We start from the raw sequence: 21,620 nt of genomic DNA, 5'->3' as shown, positions 1-21,620 counted from the left end.
AGCCACGGAAAAGCACGTGGCTCCCCTCCCCGCTGGCGGAGGCCGGGGTCCCTAACCCAGTGACCTGAGCTTTGCTGCCGGCCACTCCACGCTGGCACCGCCTCTCCGCCCCCCGGGGGCTTCAGTGTGCGGGATCCGCTGCCCTCGATTCTTCTAAAAGAATTTTAACCAACAGGGGGAAGGCCCAGAGTTACAGTTCAGCTCCCATCAGAGTATTCCCGGTGAGCAATGGCTGGGGAGGGGGGTGCAGTTGTAGAAGAAGCCAAGTTAAAAAAAAGATTGCAGTCTCAGACCTGCTCTAGGCAGCATGCAGGTCCAATTAACAGGTACTCCAGGTCTCATTCTGCACCAGAGATTGAGCTCCTTTCAGTCCTGCCTCTCCATCTTCCAGTAGATGCTTTTGTTTCATTCAGTCGAGTACATTTTCTACAATCCAGAGGATATACCTGTATTTTTGACTTCTTAATACGTGCTAGTTTCAATTTTGCAGCCATACAATTATATTAACACCAGTGCCATGGGACGCTCCGTTGTGAAGAAGCAAAATGACCAACCACAGTTTCATAAACTAAAAGAAACAGCGGTTAGCTGAAGTAAAATGCATTTTCAAATTGCTGTGAGCATTCTCTTTTGAGATCTCAGGCATCTAAGCCTGAACAGGAACGAAGAGGCTGGCTCATTTCTTCTGCTCAGAATGTTGCACTTGTACAGAAAAACCATGTCCTTTCCATTTATCAGTGAAAAATTCAGCTGGTTGGTTTGCATCCAGCTTCTCATGGACAACCCTAAAATGATGATAACACACCGCTATGAACAACAAAACAATAACTCATTTCTTGAACCCAGGATACTAGAATCCTGACCACTTGAAGTGGTGACTATAAATCCTAAAATGAATGAGATTTTAAATTCTTTTACAAATATACCATATCATGGTATGTGAAAAATATCTGCATATCTGTTAGTGCTACTTATATGTAAAAGGAGGTATAGATACGATAGGGAAACAAAAGAAAGTAAAAAGAACATCTGATCCAAACATATGCTAGTTGATTTACACACACATTATTCTGTTTTTTAACACACATGCTAGGAATGTGCTATTATCCAGTTTTACTGATGAAATCACTGAATGCAGAGAACTTAAGTAGCATGTTCAAGGTCATTGAACTAGTGGTATGATATGTGCCTCCCAGGTATTTACTACTACATAAAGAACCACCTCAAATTTGGGGAAATAAAATAATCATTTTGTTATGCTCAATCCACCAAATTCAGGAATTCTGGCAAGACCTGACTGATTCTTCTGCTCCCAGTGAAAACATTGACTGGATTTATTCAGTGGTATTCAGCTGGTGACAGGCCTGGTCTGCAGTGTCCTAGAAAGCTCTAGCACTTGACCACATTATCTAGCACTTTGGGGTAGGTAATCATTGGAAAGTTGGGTGCAGCTGGGCTCCTCTCCCAAGTTGTCTCATGACCTCTGCAAGCAGTCTTTCCAGCAGGGTAGTCAGAACTCATATGTGGCAACTTAGGGTCCCAAGAAACTGAGGCAGAAGCTGTCAACTCTATTAGAAGCTGGTCTGGAACGGACACAGTGTCCTTTCCACTGTACTCCGTTTTCAAAGCAGTCACAGAATCATTGGAAGATAGAGCCCACCTCTCAATAGGATGATGTCAAAGACTTTGCAGTCAAATGCTCTACCCCTGAGCTATACCCCCAATGATGTCAAAGACTTTGAAGGCACCTTTACTCTGCCATAATTCCCGCCCCCCCCCATGTTATTTACACTCATCCATCTGTGCAATAGGGCCCCTAAATTTCATGATATCAATCATGTCCTGTGAGGGTGAGGAGGTTCCTCAGTAGCAGCATTTTTTCTGAACCTGAATACCTGTAAACTAAAGGCACAAGCCAGCAGCCTCTCACATCCCCTATGAACAATGGAGAGACTAAGGATAGCCACAGTTTATACTCTATTTCCAAGAGGGGCAGTGGATTGAAATATTTTCATGCAGTGCTGTCAGAAAGCCACTAGATGTCAATCTTTCCTGTCTTTTACTAATTTAAGAACTATACCTAAAAGGTTTTTAATACCATATATGTATTTTCCCCCAAGGTTTGGGGTTTAGTGAATTTTTACTCCAGTACAGATGTAGGATCCTTTTAGATGAGAAATAATTATTGCATTAACAATATCTAGTATGCAAAGTCAATGGAAAATGTCAAGCTACCAACATCTTCCATGGATGGAGTGCTTTCACTTTGGCAGGCAAATAAGATCAGGAACTTACATACCTTACTTCCAAATCTCACAACAACCTTGAAAAGTGAGATTTTTTTTTGAACAAGAAGGAAAATGAAAGGTCAGCAACATTAAGTAAACTACTGAATAAACATGTTTATCCAGATCTTTTACCTTTTAAAATTCATCTCAGATTTAATTTGCAGATGTCTGTTAAAGTTCTTTTTCATAAAGATGATCTAGGGACATCTATTATAGACAGATCAAATATGTTCTATCCCGGGCCTCCCTGGTGGCGCAGCAGTTGAGCGCTGGGTTGCGAAGCTGCCTGCAGCCTCTGCAGCGCTGGTTTGATCCCAGGCTGCTCCCCGGCCACCTGAGGAGGGTCCCTGCTCCCCTCAGCAATGTGCTTCTAAATAAATAAATCTTTTTTAAAAAATGTTCTATACCAATATTTAGTGATATTTCTTAACTACTTGAAACATCCCAGTCCCTGTTATAAGCACTTGATATATGTTGGTGCATTTAAGTCTCACAGTAGTTTTTCAAAGGAGGAAACACATGCTTCAGATTAGTAACTGAGACACAAAGAAGTTAACTGCACATCAAGTCAACACTCTAACTTAGGCTGTTGGTAACAAAGCTCATTTAGCACTATGATTCAATCTATCTATGCAGCATATACCACCGGAAAGCTCTCTAAAAGTGACATAGAAATGCTAAAGCTCACTCTTATCAAAAAATGTAAGTTTTAAAATTTAGAGGAATGCTATATCTAAAAAGAGAGAGCAGGAGGAAAAAAATACTTAGACTTTTAATATGAAGTGTATAAAAAACTAGAAAGTTCTGAGTAATCTTTGAGGCCAACAGTCTTCAAAAAAGTATAGAAAACTATAGTTAGTATATTATTCAAAACAAAGTACTTAAGTATGTATAAATCATATTTTAACTGGCAGCTTTTTTTAGTGGAATGTAAAATAATCATGGCTTACAATAAATAGCATTTTAGATTCAATGAAATTTAATAACTCCTGAATTGGAAGTATAGTCTCTTCAACATTAATGTCTTAATTGTTTAGTGGATAATAGGTCTATAAAAATCTGCCACATATTAAAGAAGGGAAATTTAAAAAAGCAGCATGAACTGGAAAATGATATTGTACTAGAGTGATTTGTCAAATGGTTAATATTACTAGGTCCTTGCTATGGAAATAATCCGTCTTTCACTGAAACAACTTGTTTTTGTCTTCCAACCTTCATAGAGCTAACAAAGCAAGAACAAAAGCTAAATTCAGCTCAAAAGCAAATTCCAAAGGGCCTCCTATGTAGTAATTAATTACAATACAGGATTAGCTGACTTTACAAAGCAGTCTTGGGGTAATTAAAAACCCATAAATGGACTTTCTAATTAACCAAAGTTCTTAATTTTAGCATAATAAACATAGCAATCTTTTCTTTCTGGCTAGCATTTTTGGTCCTATTTTTGAGATCTTTGGCTCCTATGTTTCTCTAGAAGCTTCTTTGCTTTTTTTCCTTATGTCAATATTTAGATCTACCACACACTTGAAATTGTTTTTGTGTGTGAGTAATGTGACATCGGTGATCAAGTTTCTTTTATTTCCTTAAGGATATACAATTGATTCTGCACCATTACTGAGATCACCTTTTCATCAATACTTGCAATGCCAATTTTACAACAATCAAAAACAATACCCATATAGATGTGTTTGTGGCTTCCCTGACCTGGTTATTGTTGTATCAGTAACACTATCTTATTTACTATAGCTCTGTAATAAATTGTATATCCTTTATAGTAATTAAGACACATCTCAGAGATATTGCAAGTTGGTTTCAAGATAACTACAGTAAAGCTAATATTGCAATAAAACAAGTCATATCAATATTTTTTTGTTGCCCAGTTCATGTAATTATGTTTACACTATAGTGTATTACATTGTGTGCAATAGCAGCATCTAAAAAAATATACACACTTTAATTTAAATTACTTGACCACCTACTAACCACCATCTATGACTTTAGTGATTCAATAACTTACATTTCAATTGAGTTCATAAAATAAAAGTTTAATCTTGCTTTCTTGGCTTAAAAAGTTTTATCTGCTCTGGGAATTTTCAAGTTTGATCTCTATTTTGTATGTCGTCACATAGATATTGCCACGGGCTCATAATGACTGTGTACAAAAGGTGATCCTATCTGTAGCCGAAGTGTGCACTAGATTTGTGTAAGAACACTTCATAGTGTCTGCATAAGGTGAAGTCAGATGTCACATGAGATGTTCTCAGAATGTTTCCCCATTGTTGAGGCAAATGACTGTACCTCAATGTGTGTTTTCTAAAAGGACATTCTCTTATATCCCCCTAATGCTGTGACCATGTCGAAGGAAATTAGTAATAATTCCCTGAAACTATTTAGCACTCATTCCAATATTCACTCCAGTTGTCTCAAATGGCTCTTAGAATGACATTTTTAATCTAGCTTTCATCAGGGTTTCATATTTTAAAATCTCTTTACATCTCTCCAGTCTATTTTGATCTACAAAGAAAATGGTTCTTGGGCCCTTCCTCTGAGTCCCAGTGAAACCGACTATTTGAATGAGAGTAGGTCAGTTATCTTGTAGAATAGATTATGTTCAGAATGTCTTGTTATTTCCTGACCAATCATATTTTTAAATTACTTTATGGCATCATTTTGGTTTATAGATATTTTATCAGAAATGTTCTCACCTGATACAAAAACATAATAGTGATGAATGAGAATTTAGTGCAAAGAAAACAAGTGTTTTTCAGAAGACAATTGTTATAAATGGATCTGGAAATCACAGCAGGACCGGTATAGACCTGGTGTTAGCCAAGAAGGCATGTGTTGGTCAGGTTAGGGCCAAGGTAGGTTGATCAGCACAGTTAGCAGAGAATCCAGGAAGAGAATTTTAAGGGTGCTTAAGTCAGGTTGTCTGGAGTTTTTAGAGTTAAAGTAAGAGACATATTTATGCAGCAAGTCAAGGTTAAATGCTACCATCAGTCAGACAAAAAAGGGTTAGAAGTAGAACTTCAGTGAAGTCAGAGAAGTAAAGGAGACAAAGACAACTGCTGGATATAGGACGACAGACAAGGTTCATTTTAATTTTTAACCCCAAATTGGGTGGTGTGTATATGCGAGGCAGTGTGTTAGGACAGCTGCAATGTATGCCGGCTTACACTGGAATTCAGGATTTGTCATCAATGTGGCTTTTATATTTAAATTGAGTTACATGATTCCTTTCAGTATAATTTTGATGTGCTCTGTCAAAAGAAATTTCATTGTAAGGAATTTAAGTTAATGATTAGTTTAGAATTTATCACCTTAATGACACTTAGATTTTTAGATCATCAAAATTATATCATTTATGTTAGACATTAACAACAAGAAAGATCCAATATTATGTGAAAGAATAGATTCATTAGCTAAACATGAATATAAGTGATTGGCAAGGATTACAGTTGTCAATATTTAATTATAAGGCTTCTTCTAAAGTCTTTAGTGAAACATCTAATTAAGAAGATGCTAATGCACAGGTATATCCTTACCTAGAAAGCACCATATCTAATTGCTTCTTCTCAATTTTTTTTCATGTGAGACAATGCTTGCTTATTCCCTGCCTTACTAGTATGAATAAAATATTTTCTTTGCTACTAAACCAACACAGAATTATTTATAACAGATACTAAACTAGAAAAGAGTTAGCAAAACTAATGCTTTATTTTTAAAAAGTTGTGACTTTATGATAAAGCCATTAGTTGCCTGTACTTCAAAATGGACAAAACTAAACTTTAAAACGTATCTTCTGGTAAGTATTAATAGTGATATTTTTCTGAGGAAGATACCTTTAGATTACTTACTAACATGATTTTTTTTTCAATTTTAGTTTCATCAGAAAAAGTATAATTTCTTAGAGTCAGTTGTTCCAGGAAAAATACCACTAATAACTTGAGAAGTGGATTTTAATGTTCATTACTATCTTGAACAATTCATTAAAAACACCTGGTAACCCATCTGTGGGTGATGTAGGTTGACTTCCTAGATATGAATTTTACATTTTCCAAATATTAGTCATATAGAATTAGATAATTTCTTATGTTTCTGAACATAATTTTTTCATGGATCTATAATTATTATCTCATGTTTGTGTTGGGGATTCATGTTAATGTCCACAAAATATGTGTGCAATACTTGGTACTGGATGTGCATGGATATACCAACAGTTATTTCAAATGCCAGGAACCTTAGTAGAATAATATATATTTGAGCAACACATACATGTCTGCCTCAGGGCTTCTCAAACTATTGTGTAGTATCTGATACCATTATAAAAAATGGCCAATTCATTGTGGATATGTTTTAGGATATATTAAAATTAACTGACTACAAAATAAAATGGACAAAAAGATGCACAAAATACAAATCCAAAGGTTCTAGGTTTTATTATCAGTCAGAGTTACTCTGTCAGTTGCTATAAAGTTTTCAAAATGTTTATTTTCACCTTCTGTACTTCTTTCCTGATGCTTGGGTAATAGGAATTAGCTGGAAACTTTTACCCAGTAACTAATGAAGGTTAAGTTGAGATACACTGGTCTAGCAGAGACAGACAACGCAATTTTAAGAGATCTCACAGACACCCAGCAACAATAATAAATAACGTGTATCTTGCAATGCAAGTAATGTAATATATTACATGATTTGTAATTGCTGTATTTATCATCAACCATAAGTAGAAAGCTACCAAGTTGATATTTCCAGTTCTTACCCTTCTCCTAAATTCCACTCATGAATGTCCGCTCTGCCTGACAGTCTTCTTCAGATGTTTTCCTAAGACTTTAATTCAATGTCTATCCCAAGCTGAATTGCTCTCTCTATCTAACAAACTCACTTCTGTGTCCCCAACTGTATTAATGACATTCTTCTCACAGCCACATAAAATGACCTTCATGTCTACCTCTTCAGCCTCACCCATGCATTGCTAAGTCCTGTGAGATAGATCATCCCATGTCTTTATTTTTATCATCTTCACTCCTAAGCCTCTATACCTCTGGTTCATTGCCAGAGAATTCTTACCAACACTAAGTTTTTACTCTCTCTGCATTTGTTTAATCTTTCTAAAGCTCAGCCCTGTTCATGCCACTTCTCTGCTTAAAAACATTTAATGGTTTTTCCAGGTGTATCAAACAGAAGCTGGTATCCAAGATTCCCCCCAGATTTTCCTTAATGCCTTTTTACAAACACGATGCTCCTAACGAATTCAGCTTCTTACGTAGCTTTGTATCTCCACGCTTTGCTCCCAGTTTTAGTTACCTGGAAAGTCCTCCCAAACCCCAAGTCTTGATGCGTCCCAATTTTATACATTCTTTTTGAACTCAAACCCCAACATCCCCTCCTCATCATCGATTACAGACATGTGTTTTCTTGACTATGTGCGCAGAACAATTTGTCTGAATGTCTCCTCAGTCACCCCTCTTGTTTTTCCTGCCTTTTTGATGACAAGATCCATTTCCAATTGTTGCTCTGAGTCTAACTCCATATGGCCCTGAGATAGAATGAATATTTTATAACACAGGTTGATAAATAATGTTAGAAATCTAATGTTTCATCTTTACTGTAGATCATAGCAATATACCTTTACTTTTTGTATAACTTTATACAAAGGGTGTTGATGATGAGTGATAAATAAAAATGTATTTAGAGTAATGAGGATTATGAACTAATAGTAATAGCTACTTATTGAGTGTTATGCCCCAGCTGCCAGAGACAGTTTTATGTACTTTTAAATGCTTGCAGTATCTCTTTGAATAAGTTTATTAATTCTCATTTTATGATTGAGAAGGTGAGGCTAAAAGAGATTAATAAGATACTCAAGGTAAATATGTAATAGGTACTCTATTCTCAATGTTTTCTCGGAAAAAATATAAAATGGGATTTGATTCAAAGTCAATTTGACTTTCAACCTATCTGCAAACTATAGTAATTTATTAGCTATTGCAATTTAGAACTATAAAGATTTCAAATCCCATATCATAAGATTTTTATGTACCTGGCACATATCAAGTGTTCTACACATTATTACCTTACAAAAATTTCAAAATTTGTTCTTAAAAACACAGAACATATAATTATTAGTTCAAATACAATTTTTGAGGTTTAAAATGTCAACAAAGGAAAGAAGATAATTAAAAGCTTAAAAATCTATTACATATGACAGTAAGAAAAAATGTTTTGAGTTTAAGGTAATGCTAGACATGGGCAGTGAAGTTAAGTTCGTTACTTTTTTTTTTTTTTTTTTTGTGGGACCCTCGCCAGTGGCCCGGGATCGAACTAGCGCAGCAGAGGCTGCGGGCAGCCTCACAACCCAGCGCTCAACCCCTGCACCACCAGGGGAGGCCCATTTCATTACTATTTTTAAGAAAAGTAATAGTCCTATGACTGTAATAGAAAGTAGTAGTCACATGCCAACTATCTATGGAGGCTACCTCTCATCCCTGTGGAAATGCAAAGTCCCAGCAGAAAACATTACTAATTTTGGAGAACTCCAAGACAACAAAACAAAAAGCCCAAGACAACAATGATTCTTCAAAAAGGACATTTAAATTGCCTCTAGAGTTTTATGAGATTAGGGGCCCAAGAAAGTGAATTTGTATAAGAAAGAAAATACTCATTCATTTTATAGATACATAACAAAAGCCCTCTGTTGGCCTTAAGTGTCACTGGATAAAAGGTTTGGAGTCCAAAAATGGTATAAAATCTGAATATAAAAAACAGGAATACAAGGTCAAAATGGGCAAGAGTTATAAAACTCATGTTTCTATCAATCAGCCGATGGTAAAATTGGTTTGTTATAAGTTATTTTGCTTGGAGTTTTAATTGCCAAGAACCTGTCAAAGACAGTGTGAGGACTTACTGTAGACACCAAGCTGTCTTCTTCTCTGCCCTGTCTACTGATAGAAATTCTTGGAGATGAAGATCTTTTACAGGGTGATTAAGTGTGTGGTGAAAATGAGAAGTGCAGAAGCAGATGGTGAAGAGGGATGGTCACGACTAAGCAAGCAGTGTGGGCGAGGTGCAGGGTATAAACAAGCAGCACAGGGAAGTGAGAGTGAAGGTGAAGAATGCTGGATCCCATCTCTGGGCTTGTTAGTGAGGTAGGAAGAGAGAGCCCCCTCTGCCTTTGGGTCAGATACAGCAGCCAGTGTCTTGCGAAATGAAAAGAGTAAACCCTCTCCCAAGGGCTGTGCATTTTTCTAATGTGTGGGTCAGAGATCAAAACTTACTCTGCTGTACAATATTTTGTGTGTGTGTGGGGAGGCTCTGAACTAAAAGATAGTTTGCATATTTTTCCACTCAAATTAATTTACTATTCTTAGTGCTGCAGGAGGCCTTGTTGCTCCAGCCAGATAGGATACTGACAAGCAGCAAAGAGAAAGGGCCTCACACCGTGGGGCTGAAGATCTGGCATTCCTTTGCTGTTTGTTCTTGGTCATAGAGAGAGAAAAATTTATCAAAAAGTATATTAGCCAATAAATTATATGTATCAGCATACTGTAAGTAAATAGCATGGAAAATTGTTTAGAAATTAGTTGTTGGGCAGTTTGGCCCACTTGACAATGGGAGACAAGTTATTGAACATGCCTGACAAGCATTACAATACAATAATTATAATAGGTCTTTCTATTTTGTTTTCTCTTAAAGTTTCAGCCCTTTCGTTTTCGCCGACGACGTCTCATCCTTTCAGGAACCCCTGGCACGACGTTTTGCCGGAGGCTGGTCCCCGGCAAGTGGCGCCCGGAACAGGGACTTGAAAGGTAAGATTTCTTTCCCATGCGGGGACGGCTAGGATCTGCTCCATAGGGTAGGGCGCATACCCGCCTGTAGAGAAAGCAGGTTTGAGGGGAGCAGTAAGTCAGAACCGTAATAAGGCGAGTGAGTGTCTTATTACGTGATAAGGCGAGTGAGTGTCTTATCGTTGAGAAGCATTGGGCCATATTGAGTCTAAGGAAAGAGGACTCTTTATTGATATAAGTATACTTGTTAAGAGAGGCCTTAAGACCTCTCATGCCCAATTGGCTAGTTTCCTAAATTTTGTTGAGATGTGTTGTTCTTGATTTCCAAAAGACAGAAGAAAATTATGGCTGTCTGCATGCCTAAAGGACATCAAAGAGGACTCAGCTGACAGCCCCGTATTAACAAAACAGTATTAGAAAAAGTGATCAGGATTCTTGGGATAGTGAAATTGTTTTTCAAAAGCCAAAAGTTGATTCTAGAGCCAATACTGACCTCTTTGCAGAGGCATCGGCTCCCAATTATGAGACTATTCCAAAATCCAGCCCAAATTTCCAGCCCTGACATGGCTAAAATTGTTGAGATAAAAATAAAAACTCAAAAACAAGTAAGAGATAATGTGTCATGATCTTAAATGAAAGAAAAAATGCTCCAATCTTTTCCTGTTAATTATTTGGGGAGGAGGCTAGGTTCCCCCTGGTGGAGTTTTGCCATTTGTTTCTTTTAAAATAAATAAATAAATAAATAAGGCATTTCTAAATAATAGTATTCAAAGTTCATTCACAATTGGTAAAGTAATAGAAAATGGTTAAATATGACTATGTAAGATTATATGACTATAATATGACTAAAAGGTTTTTATTAAAATAGTATAAACCCACTTCAGTGGGCTCGTGGGGGCTGCCCTTGATCTCAACAAGCAGCTGCCTGGACTTTTTCTCCAGTGTTGAGATCACTGGCAGGTCTCTACTGCCTTCCTGCTGTGGGGGACTGAACTTTGCTATTGTCCACCTTAAAAAATTATTTTGGTTCATTCTACAAAAATAGTTCTATTTCCCTGTGTTTCTCTGATTTTAAAGTCCAAATTGTCTTAGGCAAAAACTGTTGAGTTACTTTTGACTTGTTAACAAGCTATACAGAATACTTATTGGTTGAATAAAAGCTTTTAAATTTACTTATTGAAACTGTAAAAGGTTAAGTTTCTTGTTAAAACTATATGGTAAAATATAAAGTGGTAATATAGACATTTTTGAGCTAAATTCTAAACCTCAGTATCTTCACACATATTGGTAAAATAACTCTATTTTAAAATATATGCACATGAAGAGCTGATGAGACTCAACAACAACAAAGAAAATAATCCAGTCAAAAAATGGGCAGAAGAGCTTAAAAGAAACTTCTCTGAAGAGGAAATGCAAATGGCCAACAGGCATATGAAAAAATGTTCAACATCACTTGTCATCAGGGAAATGCAAATCAAAACTACCATGAGATACCATCTTACACCAGTGAGAATGGCACATATTAAAAAAACTAGCAACAACAAATGTTGGCGAGGGTGTGGAGAAAAAGGAACTCTTCTGCACTGTTGGTGGGAGTGCAAACTGGTCCAACCACTGTGGAAAGCTGTATGGAGATTTCTGGACCTACTAAACATAGAGCTTCCATATGATCCAGCAATTCCACTCCTAGGTATTTACCCAAAGGACACAGAAACATCAATTCCAAAGAACACCTGCACCCCTATGTTTATAGCAGCACTGTTTACAATAGCTAAGCTTTGGAAACAACCCAAATGCCCAAAAATAGATGACTGGATCAAGAAGATGTGGTACATATATACCATGGAATATTACTCAGCATTCAAAAAAGATAAACACATGCAATTTGCAGCAACATGGATGGCGCTGGAAGGGATCATGCTCAGCGAAATAAGCCAGAAAGAAAAAGAAAAATACCGGATGGTCTCACTCATAGCAGGAATCTAGAGAACTTAAATAAGGGACCAGGAAAATGAATAACTATAAGAAAGTGAAAATCAAAATCAACAAAAAACTATGAACCAGAGACACTTTTAGGGGGGCGGGGGTGGGAGGGGAGGGATTGGGGTCAGAATGGGGGGGCTGCAATTGTATGGGGAATATAACAATAAAATTTATAAAAAAAAAATAAAAAAAATAAAATAAAATAAAATATATGCACATGGCCAAAAATTTATATGTATATCAAGAGATCTCTGTGTCTGTTTGTGTCTGCTTTTGTTTTTGTTTTGTTTTGTTTTTTACCTCTGGAGGACTAATAATAAATGGCGCCTATATAAATTCTCATAAAAACAAATTTTGACATCATCTTCCAAAATTTTTAATATGCAAAAACTAGTTCAAATTTTATGATATAATTCAAAGCATATATGCCTTAAAGTTATGTTAAATATTAATAATCTACTCTGTGTAAATGTATCTTTAAAGTATTTTTCTTTCCTTGACTAAAAACGTATATATATGCATATATGTATGTATATGTAAAATTTTTTTTTTCATATTAACTTTACCAAGTGCAACTAAGCTATACTGTTTTTAAGTCAATTTTAGTAATCTGCTATGTTTAAAGTAACTTTTTGGGGTGGTGAACACACAAAGCACCTCCTTATGTTCTGGACTACTAAAAGAAAAACACCATCATGATTTGTTGAAAGTTTCAGTGATGTCTGAAGAAAAGAGGAAGGAAATTGATGACTGATGGTTAATTAAAAAAAGAAGGTAAGGGAGAGTAGTTTTGTCTTAAAATTAAAATGTCTGGTTGTGCCAGAATGTGGAAGAATAGAGAAAAAAGCTAAAATTGAGGGTATGTAGTAAGTTGTAGAAGGTTTGAGGAAAGTGAATTTTATTTGCCTTGCTTTATAAAACCTGCAAATAATGGGTTTGAAGAGAAACAATGATATGTGTTGGAAATTTGGCTGTGTTACATTATTTGATCAATTTATTCATTTGATGGAAAAAGGACTAATTAATACTAAATCTTGCTTTCGTGTGGCCACACAGTCCGTTTCAGTGAAGTTGTCCACACAGGCCATTTCAGTGAAGTTGTCAACACAGGCCATTTCAGTGAAGTTGTCAACATTGTGGTGCTGGACTAAACCGGTGCCTTCATGGAAATTTTGTGTTGTTGTTTCTGTTGTTTTTCTGATGCTTATGGCAAAGCTTCCTAAAAATCTAAATTCAATTTCAAATCTGGCAGCCTGTCATTTGGCTGATGCAAGGAAATTTTGTGGAACCTCAGTAGAGCTCCTGAGACACTCCACAAAGTTTCTCCCTTTCCTCCTGGGAAAGGCGTTAGATGAATTTGTTCTATTTGGCTTACCTAGTGTAGTAAAACTGGAAAGGAAGCATTGTCATTTGGGAAAAATAATAAAACTTTGGCATGTACAGAAATGTTAACACTGGTTTTCTAAAATGTGTATAAAACCTTCCAGTACCTGATATGTATGCAAATTGTCAGTGGTGATTGTCACCTTGTAATATTGTATATTTCCATTGTTTATTGATTATTGATTATTTATTGTTTACTGATTGTTATTACAGAAATTATTTCTGGAAAAATAGGGGAAAAAAAGACCTCAATGGATTCCTATTGATGAAACTGTTGAGAGTACAAATTTCCTACACAGGACTGAATATACCTGATATTTTCTAAGTGTTTTTTTTTTGACATAATACTGGTAATTTTTTTGCATTTTGTTCTGAATCCACAAAGTTTTCTTGTTTTGGTGACCAGGATCTGCAGCAAGGTTGCAATTTTCTTTCCAGCAAACTAACTTGTGTTCACATTTTCTCTCCCCTTGATACCAACACAGCATAAAAATAGTGGTAGTAATCTTTTACTACTTATCTCAGAGTCTGTTTTTGCATAACTTGCATAGGGATTTTGTCTGTTTAAACAAACAAATTTGGACATGAGTTTAATTGTGTGGCTTTGAGTGGAGTTCTTCCAGAAAGTTGAAACAGAGCTGAACCAAGAAGAGGAGAACTTGTTTGCTTTGTTCGTAGGGTTCCAGAAACCTCCAGAGAAGGTGAGGAAGCTTGCCTCCATTGGCAGGACTGGACAACCCAGCCAACGAAAAGTCCCTGGTACCCTCATGGAGAGGAAAGCCCAGGTGGAGTCTGATGAGACCAACTTTGTTCCTGAAGCCTACATGGACCGGATGCCAACAGTTTGCTCTGATCGTATATGGAGTGTTCCAACAAAGCCAGCTGAAATTGCTGTTTAGTTATTCTGCCCTGTGATTGTATGCAAAAATAGGTAATATGGTTTAAAAGTAGATTTAGTTTACAAACTTTCGCTAGGCTGTTAAAGTTTGGAATCAAGGTTGGGAGAATTTGTGTTTTACATAAATTGAACCATTTTAAGATTTTTTTTTTCTGAGATTTTTACATATTTACTGTCTTGTTTTGGCTAATGCCTCCGAATTTTTTTTTTTGCTTGGACTGATGAACTGTTTTTCCAGAAATAAAGGACTTTTGCTTTCCACAATGGACAATACCTGGAGGGACTGATTTTCTTTCACACTGGAACCCGGTAAAATTTTCATCTGAGACTGCATTCCAACATCCATATATTCGATCTTCATCGCCATAAAAATAATGGTCAAAAACAAAAAAGGGGGAGATGCTGCAAGAGGCCTTGTTGCTCCAGCCAGATAGGATACTGACAAGCAGCAAAGAGAAAGGGCCTCACACCGTGGGGCTGAAGATCTGGCATTCCTTTGCTTTTTGTTCTTGGTCATAGAGAGAGAAAAATTTATCAAAAAGTATATTAGCCAATAAATTATATGTATCAGCATACTGTAAGTAAATAGCATGGAAAATTGTTTGTTTAGAAATTAGTTGTTGGGCAGTTTGGCCCACTTGACAATGGGAGACAAGTTATTGAACATGCCTGACAAGCATTACAATACAATAATTATAATAGGTCCTTCTATTTTGTTTTCTCTTGAAGTTTCTTGGGAAAGTTTTTAATATGAAGCTATTTGAGTTAAGGAATTTCTAGGTAAAAAAAGTTCTGATAGCTGAACTGCAGCTGGTCTCCGGCTGAAGGTCATGTGAATAGAATAGTCCTTTGATGCTTAGGCTTTAGCTGATAGGGATGCACTGGCGGTTATTCACTGTTTTAAATAATTGTCTAAATGAAAAAATAAGTAGCTTTAATGTTAGGTCTGGTTTATTATCTATTAACCTTGAAAGATGCCGTCTAGCTGAGATCTGTAGGGGCCAGTAGTCTATGGGAAACATAATATACTAATTGTTGTTGCTTTACACATGATAATGTATTTCCTTATTATTATAACTAATAATGAATAAAAAAAGACCTGCTGAGTCTCTCAGCAGAAGATACTAGCACCTCACCAAGTGTCAGTGTCTCCTCATTCTACCTCATTTCCCTCCGCCTCAGCCCTTAAGTTTCAGATCTTTCGTTTTCGCCTAGGCCGTCTCATCCTTTCAGGAACCCCTGGCAAGACGTTTTGCCGGAGGCTGGTCCCCGGCATCTTAGTTTACAAAGAACAAGTATAGAACCAGCTCAGATATGATGTAATAATCCCTTCAAAAATATATAAGATGTGAAATAGGATTTTCTTTTGTAACTGAGTGCAAGTTTTAAAATTAGATTACTGTTTCTCAAGACTTGTTTACATTTGTTTTACATGGATTCACATCCTTTCTACCTACTCTTTTTTCCTCTGACTCCTGCTTTAGCCACCTTCTCCTCCCATGTCCCTCAGCTTTAGAAAACTAAATGTTTTAATATTAATCAAGCAGATTAATAATTAGCAGCAGCTATCTGCAAACTGACAGGCAGGGTAGTACTTGTATAATTAAAATTTTTTGTTTAATGACTTTTGTTTATTCAGCATTATAAATCATTAGCCCCCGAAATCCAGAAGGAAAAAAAATAGTTCAAAGTAGAAAAAGTCTGTGGTATGGAAGGGGAAGAATCACCTTAATACTTTCTTCCTTTCCTCTTGTCCATTTGAAACTCATGTTTAAAAAAAAAAAAACAGAAATGAGGTATGCCAGGAAGGGACTAGAAGCATTTATGTATATAAAAAAGAAAAATGGTGCACCTTGCAGCTGTCTGATGTCCCCCAGAGCTTGTAGACATACATTATCAGAAAGGTCCTTGAATGAATATATCTGTCCAATTATTTCTATGGCAATTATCTAAAATTAAATATTTACACTTTCAGTAAAATGAATATATTTACTTGTGCAGAACAGTCACTACTTTAAGTAATGCCAAATACAGTGCTATTCAAAAAGTATAAGAAAATATTTTGGGCCATAACCAACATGGAACACCATGCTCAAGAATGGAAACTCAGCCCAGCTCTTTCACTAGCTATACTTGAATATTTTAGTCAAACTGTAAAAAGCACTAAAACTGCAGTTCATAGTCACCTTGTAGATCTGTTTGCTCACAAACCATTAATTGCATAAATGTTTAGGACCGGTAGTCACTGACAAAGATCTTTTCCTTAGGCCTATATATTCTCAACACTTACCCAAATGCAATTGATTTTCCTCAGGGGGGAAAATTGCATAACAAATCTGTTAATATATTCCATGATACGATGTTTTAAATGAAAAGAAACAACTTAATATTATTTACTGTTTATTTTAGCACTGAGATGAATGCCATAATTTTGTGGAAAATGTGATTATTTAAACTGTGAATTGGGTTAGAAGACTAGTCTTAATCTAAAAGTTTTCCAATTCAAGTTTTTTTTGGGGGGGGAGAAGAGGGGACTTTTGTGCTAGTAGGTCTGATTTTTTTCTTCCTTCACTAGATTTCAGTGCAGAAATCTCCATTGGTGACTGAGACCTAATGATCTGCCTTTGATTATTTCATTATTCTTTTGTAGTATTCAGAAGGCTGAATTTTAAAAAAATCCACCTTAATTTTAAAATAAACATTTTACAAAAGGATTATTTTCATCACTGCTCTTGGTGATGAAAAGATGAGGTGCCTGCGGGTTGTCCTGCACTTCTGATGAAATCATTCGGGAGAAGTCAGTCTAGTTCCTGGAGTACCTGAGGACTATTGCAAGAACCCAGAAGCTCCAGGGTATACAATCACGTATCCACAGCATTACATATTCCTTTTGTGTCAGATGATGCTATACATATGTAAATTCACTAGATGTTGCACAAAGGAAATCTATCCCACAAGGGATAAGAATTGAGTCAGATCCTTGAAGGGAGGTGCAGTGTCTCACAGTTTCTTAAAACCACACTCCCAGTTACCAGCTCGCCTGCACATTTGCCTTCATCTGCTTCAGAGAGGGGGACTTGAAGGTTCCTCCTTTCAAAGACCTGAGAAAACCAGATTATCAGAGGACTTAAGTGCGCTGAGCTCAGCTAGGAGAGAAACACATTTCTGTCCACCTTTCCTTCAAGCCCTGCTTCACCTCCTTGCCCTCTCCTCTGGTAAATAACGAAGGATTATCCCCCCACGCCCCCCGCAAAAAAGTTGAGCAAATGCATGTCACAGTATGTGGGTGAAAAGTACAGAAACCCAAGGAACATGACTATGGAAAGAGGGGGAGGGGGCCAGGGGAGTGAATGGAAGCTGCACGTTACAAATTTTCTAAAGAGCACCTGGCAAGGCGCTTGAGCTTGAGGGCTAGGGGTCCCACAGAGCCCGAACCCCGCCGCTACTCACACTTCTCCGCCACGCAAGTCGCTCTCCGGGTCGCTGTCGGAGGCCCACTCCTCACCGATGTCCGGCAGGGTGAAGAACAGGGTCTTGGGGCCGGGCCCTGGGGGCACCCACGTGCTGGGCTCTCGCTCTCCGGGGCCAGGCTGGCGAGGAACCCGCGGGCTCCCGGCTGAAGTGCTGCAGCCTGCGGCGCCCCCGATGGAAGGCAGCGACGCCCAGATCCCACCGGGACCCAGGGGCGCCCGCGCCACCAACGCTAGGTGGGCTGGGGAGCCGGCGGCGCTGCAGCTCCCACTGCCTGGGGGCAGGGGCAGGGGCAGGGGCTGGAATTTGGCCGACCTCGGGCTATTAGGCAGCGAAAGAGGGGTCCCTCCAGCTTCTGACCCGCGGCTCGCGCCCGACACCCTGGGGTAGGAGGCGGTGAGCAGAGGGTGGGGCGCGCCGGGCGCGGGCTGCAGCGGGGCGTGCGCCCTCCGAGGGGCCGACGGCGAGTCCGATGCCAGGGCCGGAAAGAGGGTCAAAGTCGGGGCGGCCGTGAGCGAGGGGCCGGCGCCGGAACCCGCGGGTCCTGGGGGGGCAGCTCCTCCTGAGTGGCTGGAGGAGGCGACCGGCGAGGGGACCACGGGGGGCGCCGTCGAGGTCTTGAAGATTTTGGCAAAGAGAGACCCAAGGTCCAACACCGCGACCTTCATGTCCCGGCTTTGGAAACGCGGTACCCGCTGCTGCTCGGACTTCCAGACCCCCGGGCGCCGGGCTGCAGGGCTCCATCCACCGCCGCCCGCGGGAGTCGGGGCGAGGGGGCCCCGCGGGGCGCGGGTCTTGGGCTTCCCCGGAGGCCCGGAGTGCGCTCTGCAGCCGGAGGAACCTCTCCTCTGGCACTACGGACCCACCTTCCCGGCCGCCCTGGCCCACCTGCAGATTGCAGAGGCGACTCTGGGCAGCCGCGGGACGAAGGGCACCTTCTAGAGAGCAGCTCTTTCTCTGTCCTAATGGTGTGAGACCCCCAAGGACCAAGGGTCCTGAAGCCCAGGAAAGCGACTTGGCTGCAGCTGCCAGAGCCACGGCGGGCTGTGGGTGGAGATCAGGGCCTCCGCCTGCTGGAGATACCCCGATGGGCCCCCGGGGCTGCGCAGGCGGTTGCTAAGCTAAACAAAAACCCTGCTTAGCTCAAAGCTAATTGGGCCCCAGAATGCAACTTGGGGCTGTGTCCACAATAGATACCCTGGCTCCCCTCCTTGAGCCATGCCTTAAAGGAGCAGTCTCCAATTTCTCCATCACCCTTTAGAGCTTCACTGGATTTGCCCAGCTCTGGACTGAAGGCGAGGAATTTGAACCTAACCCTGGGGGAAAATAACCCCGGTTCCAAAAGATCTGCAATTCATCTCTTACAAGGCCAAATGTGCCAGGATGGGGGTGATGGCCAGTTCCATGACAGAGGGAAGGTTGATAAAAACATGCATGTAGGTGAGTAGACACGAAACAGCGGTGCCTACTCCTCCCACCGCAGAGCCATGGCCCAAGGGTATCACTACATTGGACAGAGGGGAACAACAGTGAAGTAATTTCACCAAAGAACTTGGAAACACAATTGGGCCCTAATAGCTAAACTAGTTAAATCTACAAGCAATGTAAGGGTTTAAATCCCTATTGGACTGAACCAAGAGACTATGAACTAAAATGTTTGAGAAGTCAAACTATAATCGATGGATTGGATACGAACTCAAAGTGAGCTACAAAAATAAGTTTTTTTTTTTAAAGTGGAATTTGAACCTAACCCTGGGGGGAAATACACCACTTTTTTAAACTGCTTTGATTAATATGAAGAAATATATGTGAAAAATTGAATTTATGAAGTGAATATCTTCAGGAGTGAGGGAGCAAGATTAAAATGTAAGATGGGGGCCTCCCTGGTGGCACAAGGGGTTAAGACGCAACCTATGAAGCTGTCCGCAGCCTCTGCAGCACAAGTTCGATCCTCAGCCAAGAAGCTATCCATATGGCACAGCAGACCTCTCCTGTCTCGCCCGCTGCTCCCCTCAGCAGTATATTTCACAATCTGCCTGTTCTGCTCCCCACTCTGTCTCTGGTGAATTCTCTCACCCTCCGGCGCCTCTGGCCTGTACCCCAGTTCTTGTATAAATAAAAAAATCTTTTAAAAAAAATGTGGACAGGGCCTCCTCGGTGGCGCAGCGGTTAAGTGCTGGGTTGCAAGGCTGCCCACAGCCTCTGCAGCGCCGGTTCGATCCCCAGCCGCCGGGCGAGGGTCCCACATGACGTGCAGACCTCTTCTGCCGCCCGCTGCTCCCCTCAGCAGTGTACTTCAGTCCTTCTGCCTGTTCTGCTCCCTGCTCTGGCTCTGGTGAATTCTCTCACACTTCTGACTGTACCCAGTGCTTGTATCAATCAATAAATAAATCTTTAAAAAAAAAAATGTCGACAGGGTTTATGTATTAATGTTCAGGGGAGAGTTTTTTGGTGTTTTTTTTCTTTTAAAGGTTTATTTATGTATGCATACAAGAGCTGGGTACAGGCCAGAGATGTGGAGGGTGAGAGGATTCACCAGAGACAGAGTGGGGAACAGAACAGGCAGACTGACTAAAATACATTGCTGAGGGGAGCAGCGGGCAAGACAGGAGAGGTCTGCTGCGCCATGTGGTTTCTCCCTGGCTGGCTGGGGATCCAGCTTGTGCTGCAGAGGCTGAGGATTGCTTCACAGTGCAGTGCTTAACCCCTTGCACCACTAGGGAGGCTTAGTTTTCTGTTTTGATCTCAAGAGATACATTTTCTGATTTGGGTCAGGAAAAGAGGATAAGTCTGTTAGTGAATAAATTAAATGGTATTTAAGATTATATAATTAGTGTTTTACAAATTATCAAACTGGATTCTGAATCACAGCAAATTTCCATGGTCACGCCATGCTTTGCATCTTCTTGTAGTCAGCTTGTCAATTTTCTACTTGTGATATTCACAAACCACCACTACCCCTTTTCTGCATAAAAACAACCTTAAGCAAACATGGACTGAGGTTGTTACTACTTCGTGATTGTGTTAACACTGAGATGGAAAAAAGGAAGGTGCTCTTCTCCCCCAGCATGGATTAATCAGCTTCACATCACAGAGTCAGTCAGGGGAGTGTCACAGAAAACAAGTACAGCTGGTGGCAACCATCACAGTCACCATTTGCTCAGGGAAAGAACATTTTTATACTTAAAGAGAAGAGACAAGGAGGGGAAAGGACAGATTATAAAAGACTTGGATTTGGGGGGTGGGAAGAGCATGCAATTGTCAAGACAAAATACCAGTACACAGTGAAGAGTCAAATTGAAGAAAAAAAAAACAGGGAATGATTAACAGACATCTCTGAAAATCCCAGTGGAAACTAGAGACAGAGGTAGGTCAACTCCATCATCAGGCATGGAGCCCAGAAGCAGGCTGCATTTGCACCATGGACATTTCTCATATTTTTCCTTTTTGATAGCAGTTCAGTAGGTAGCTTCAGAGGCATGTGAAACCCATCACAACATTAGGCTATTTTCATACCAGCACTCATTCAGGATTTCAAAGCTGTTTCCTAACGATTTTTTTGTTTATTTTATAAGAACCTTGATTCTGAGTTATAGAACAATTAAATCTTCAGTAGATTAGGTCACTCTCAATACAAGCAGAGATCATATCTAGCGTACATGCTCTCAGTATTTAAGCTGCTAATCATCTGATTCTGTACACATGTAAAATAAATTGAAGGGAGAGGCAATGATGGAGGGTCATTGGTGAGTGATACCTGATTCAATTCACCCAATTCCTTGAGAACTGTTGCCCCTCAGGTTTTCTGATTTT

General features: G+C 39.4%; 1 protein-coding gene across 1 annotated transcript in view; it reads right to left on the bottom strand.

Annotated features, from left to right (window-relative positions):
- Positions 1-18,562, bottom strand: part of FAM149A (family with sequence similarity 149 member A) — a gene marked incomplete at its 3' end in the record, with an annotated part of 38,589 nt that extends 20,027 nt beyond the window's left edge. The window contains exon 1 of the mRNA XM_084231602.1: positions 17,787-18,562. Coding sequence (XP_084087728.1) covers positions 17,787-18,475 — 689 coding nt within the window. The 5' untranslated portion in view covers positions 18,476-18,562. The remainder of the gene's footprint in view (positions 1-17,786) is intronic.
- Positions 18,563-21,620: the final 3,058 nt, after the last annotated feature.

Source organism: Talpa europaea (genome assembly GCF_964194135.1).
Source record: "Talpa europaea genome assembly, chromosome: 4".
In the NCBI taxonomy this organism is placed as follows: Eukaryota; Metazoa; Chordata; class Mammalia; order Eulipotyphla; family Talpidae; genus Talpa; species Talpa europaea.
This window is presented reverse-complemented; position numbering and strand designations above follow the sequence as displayed.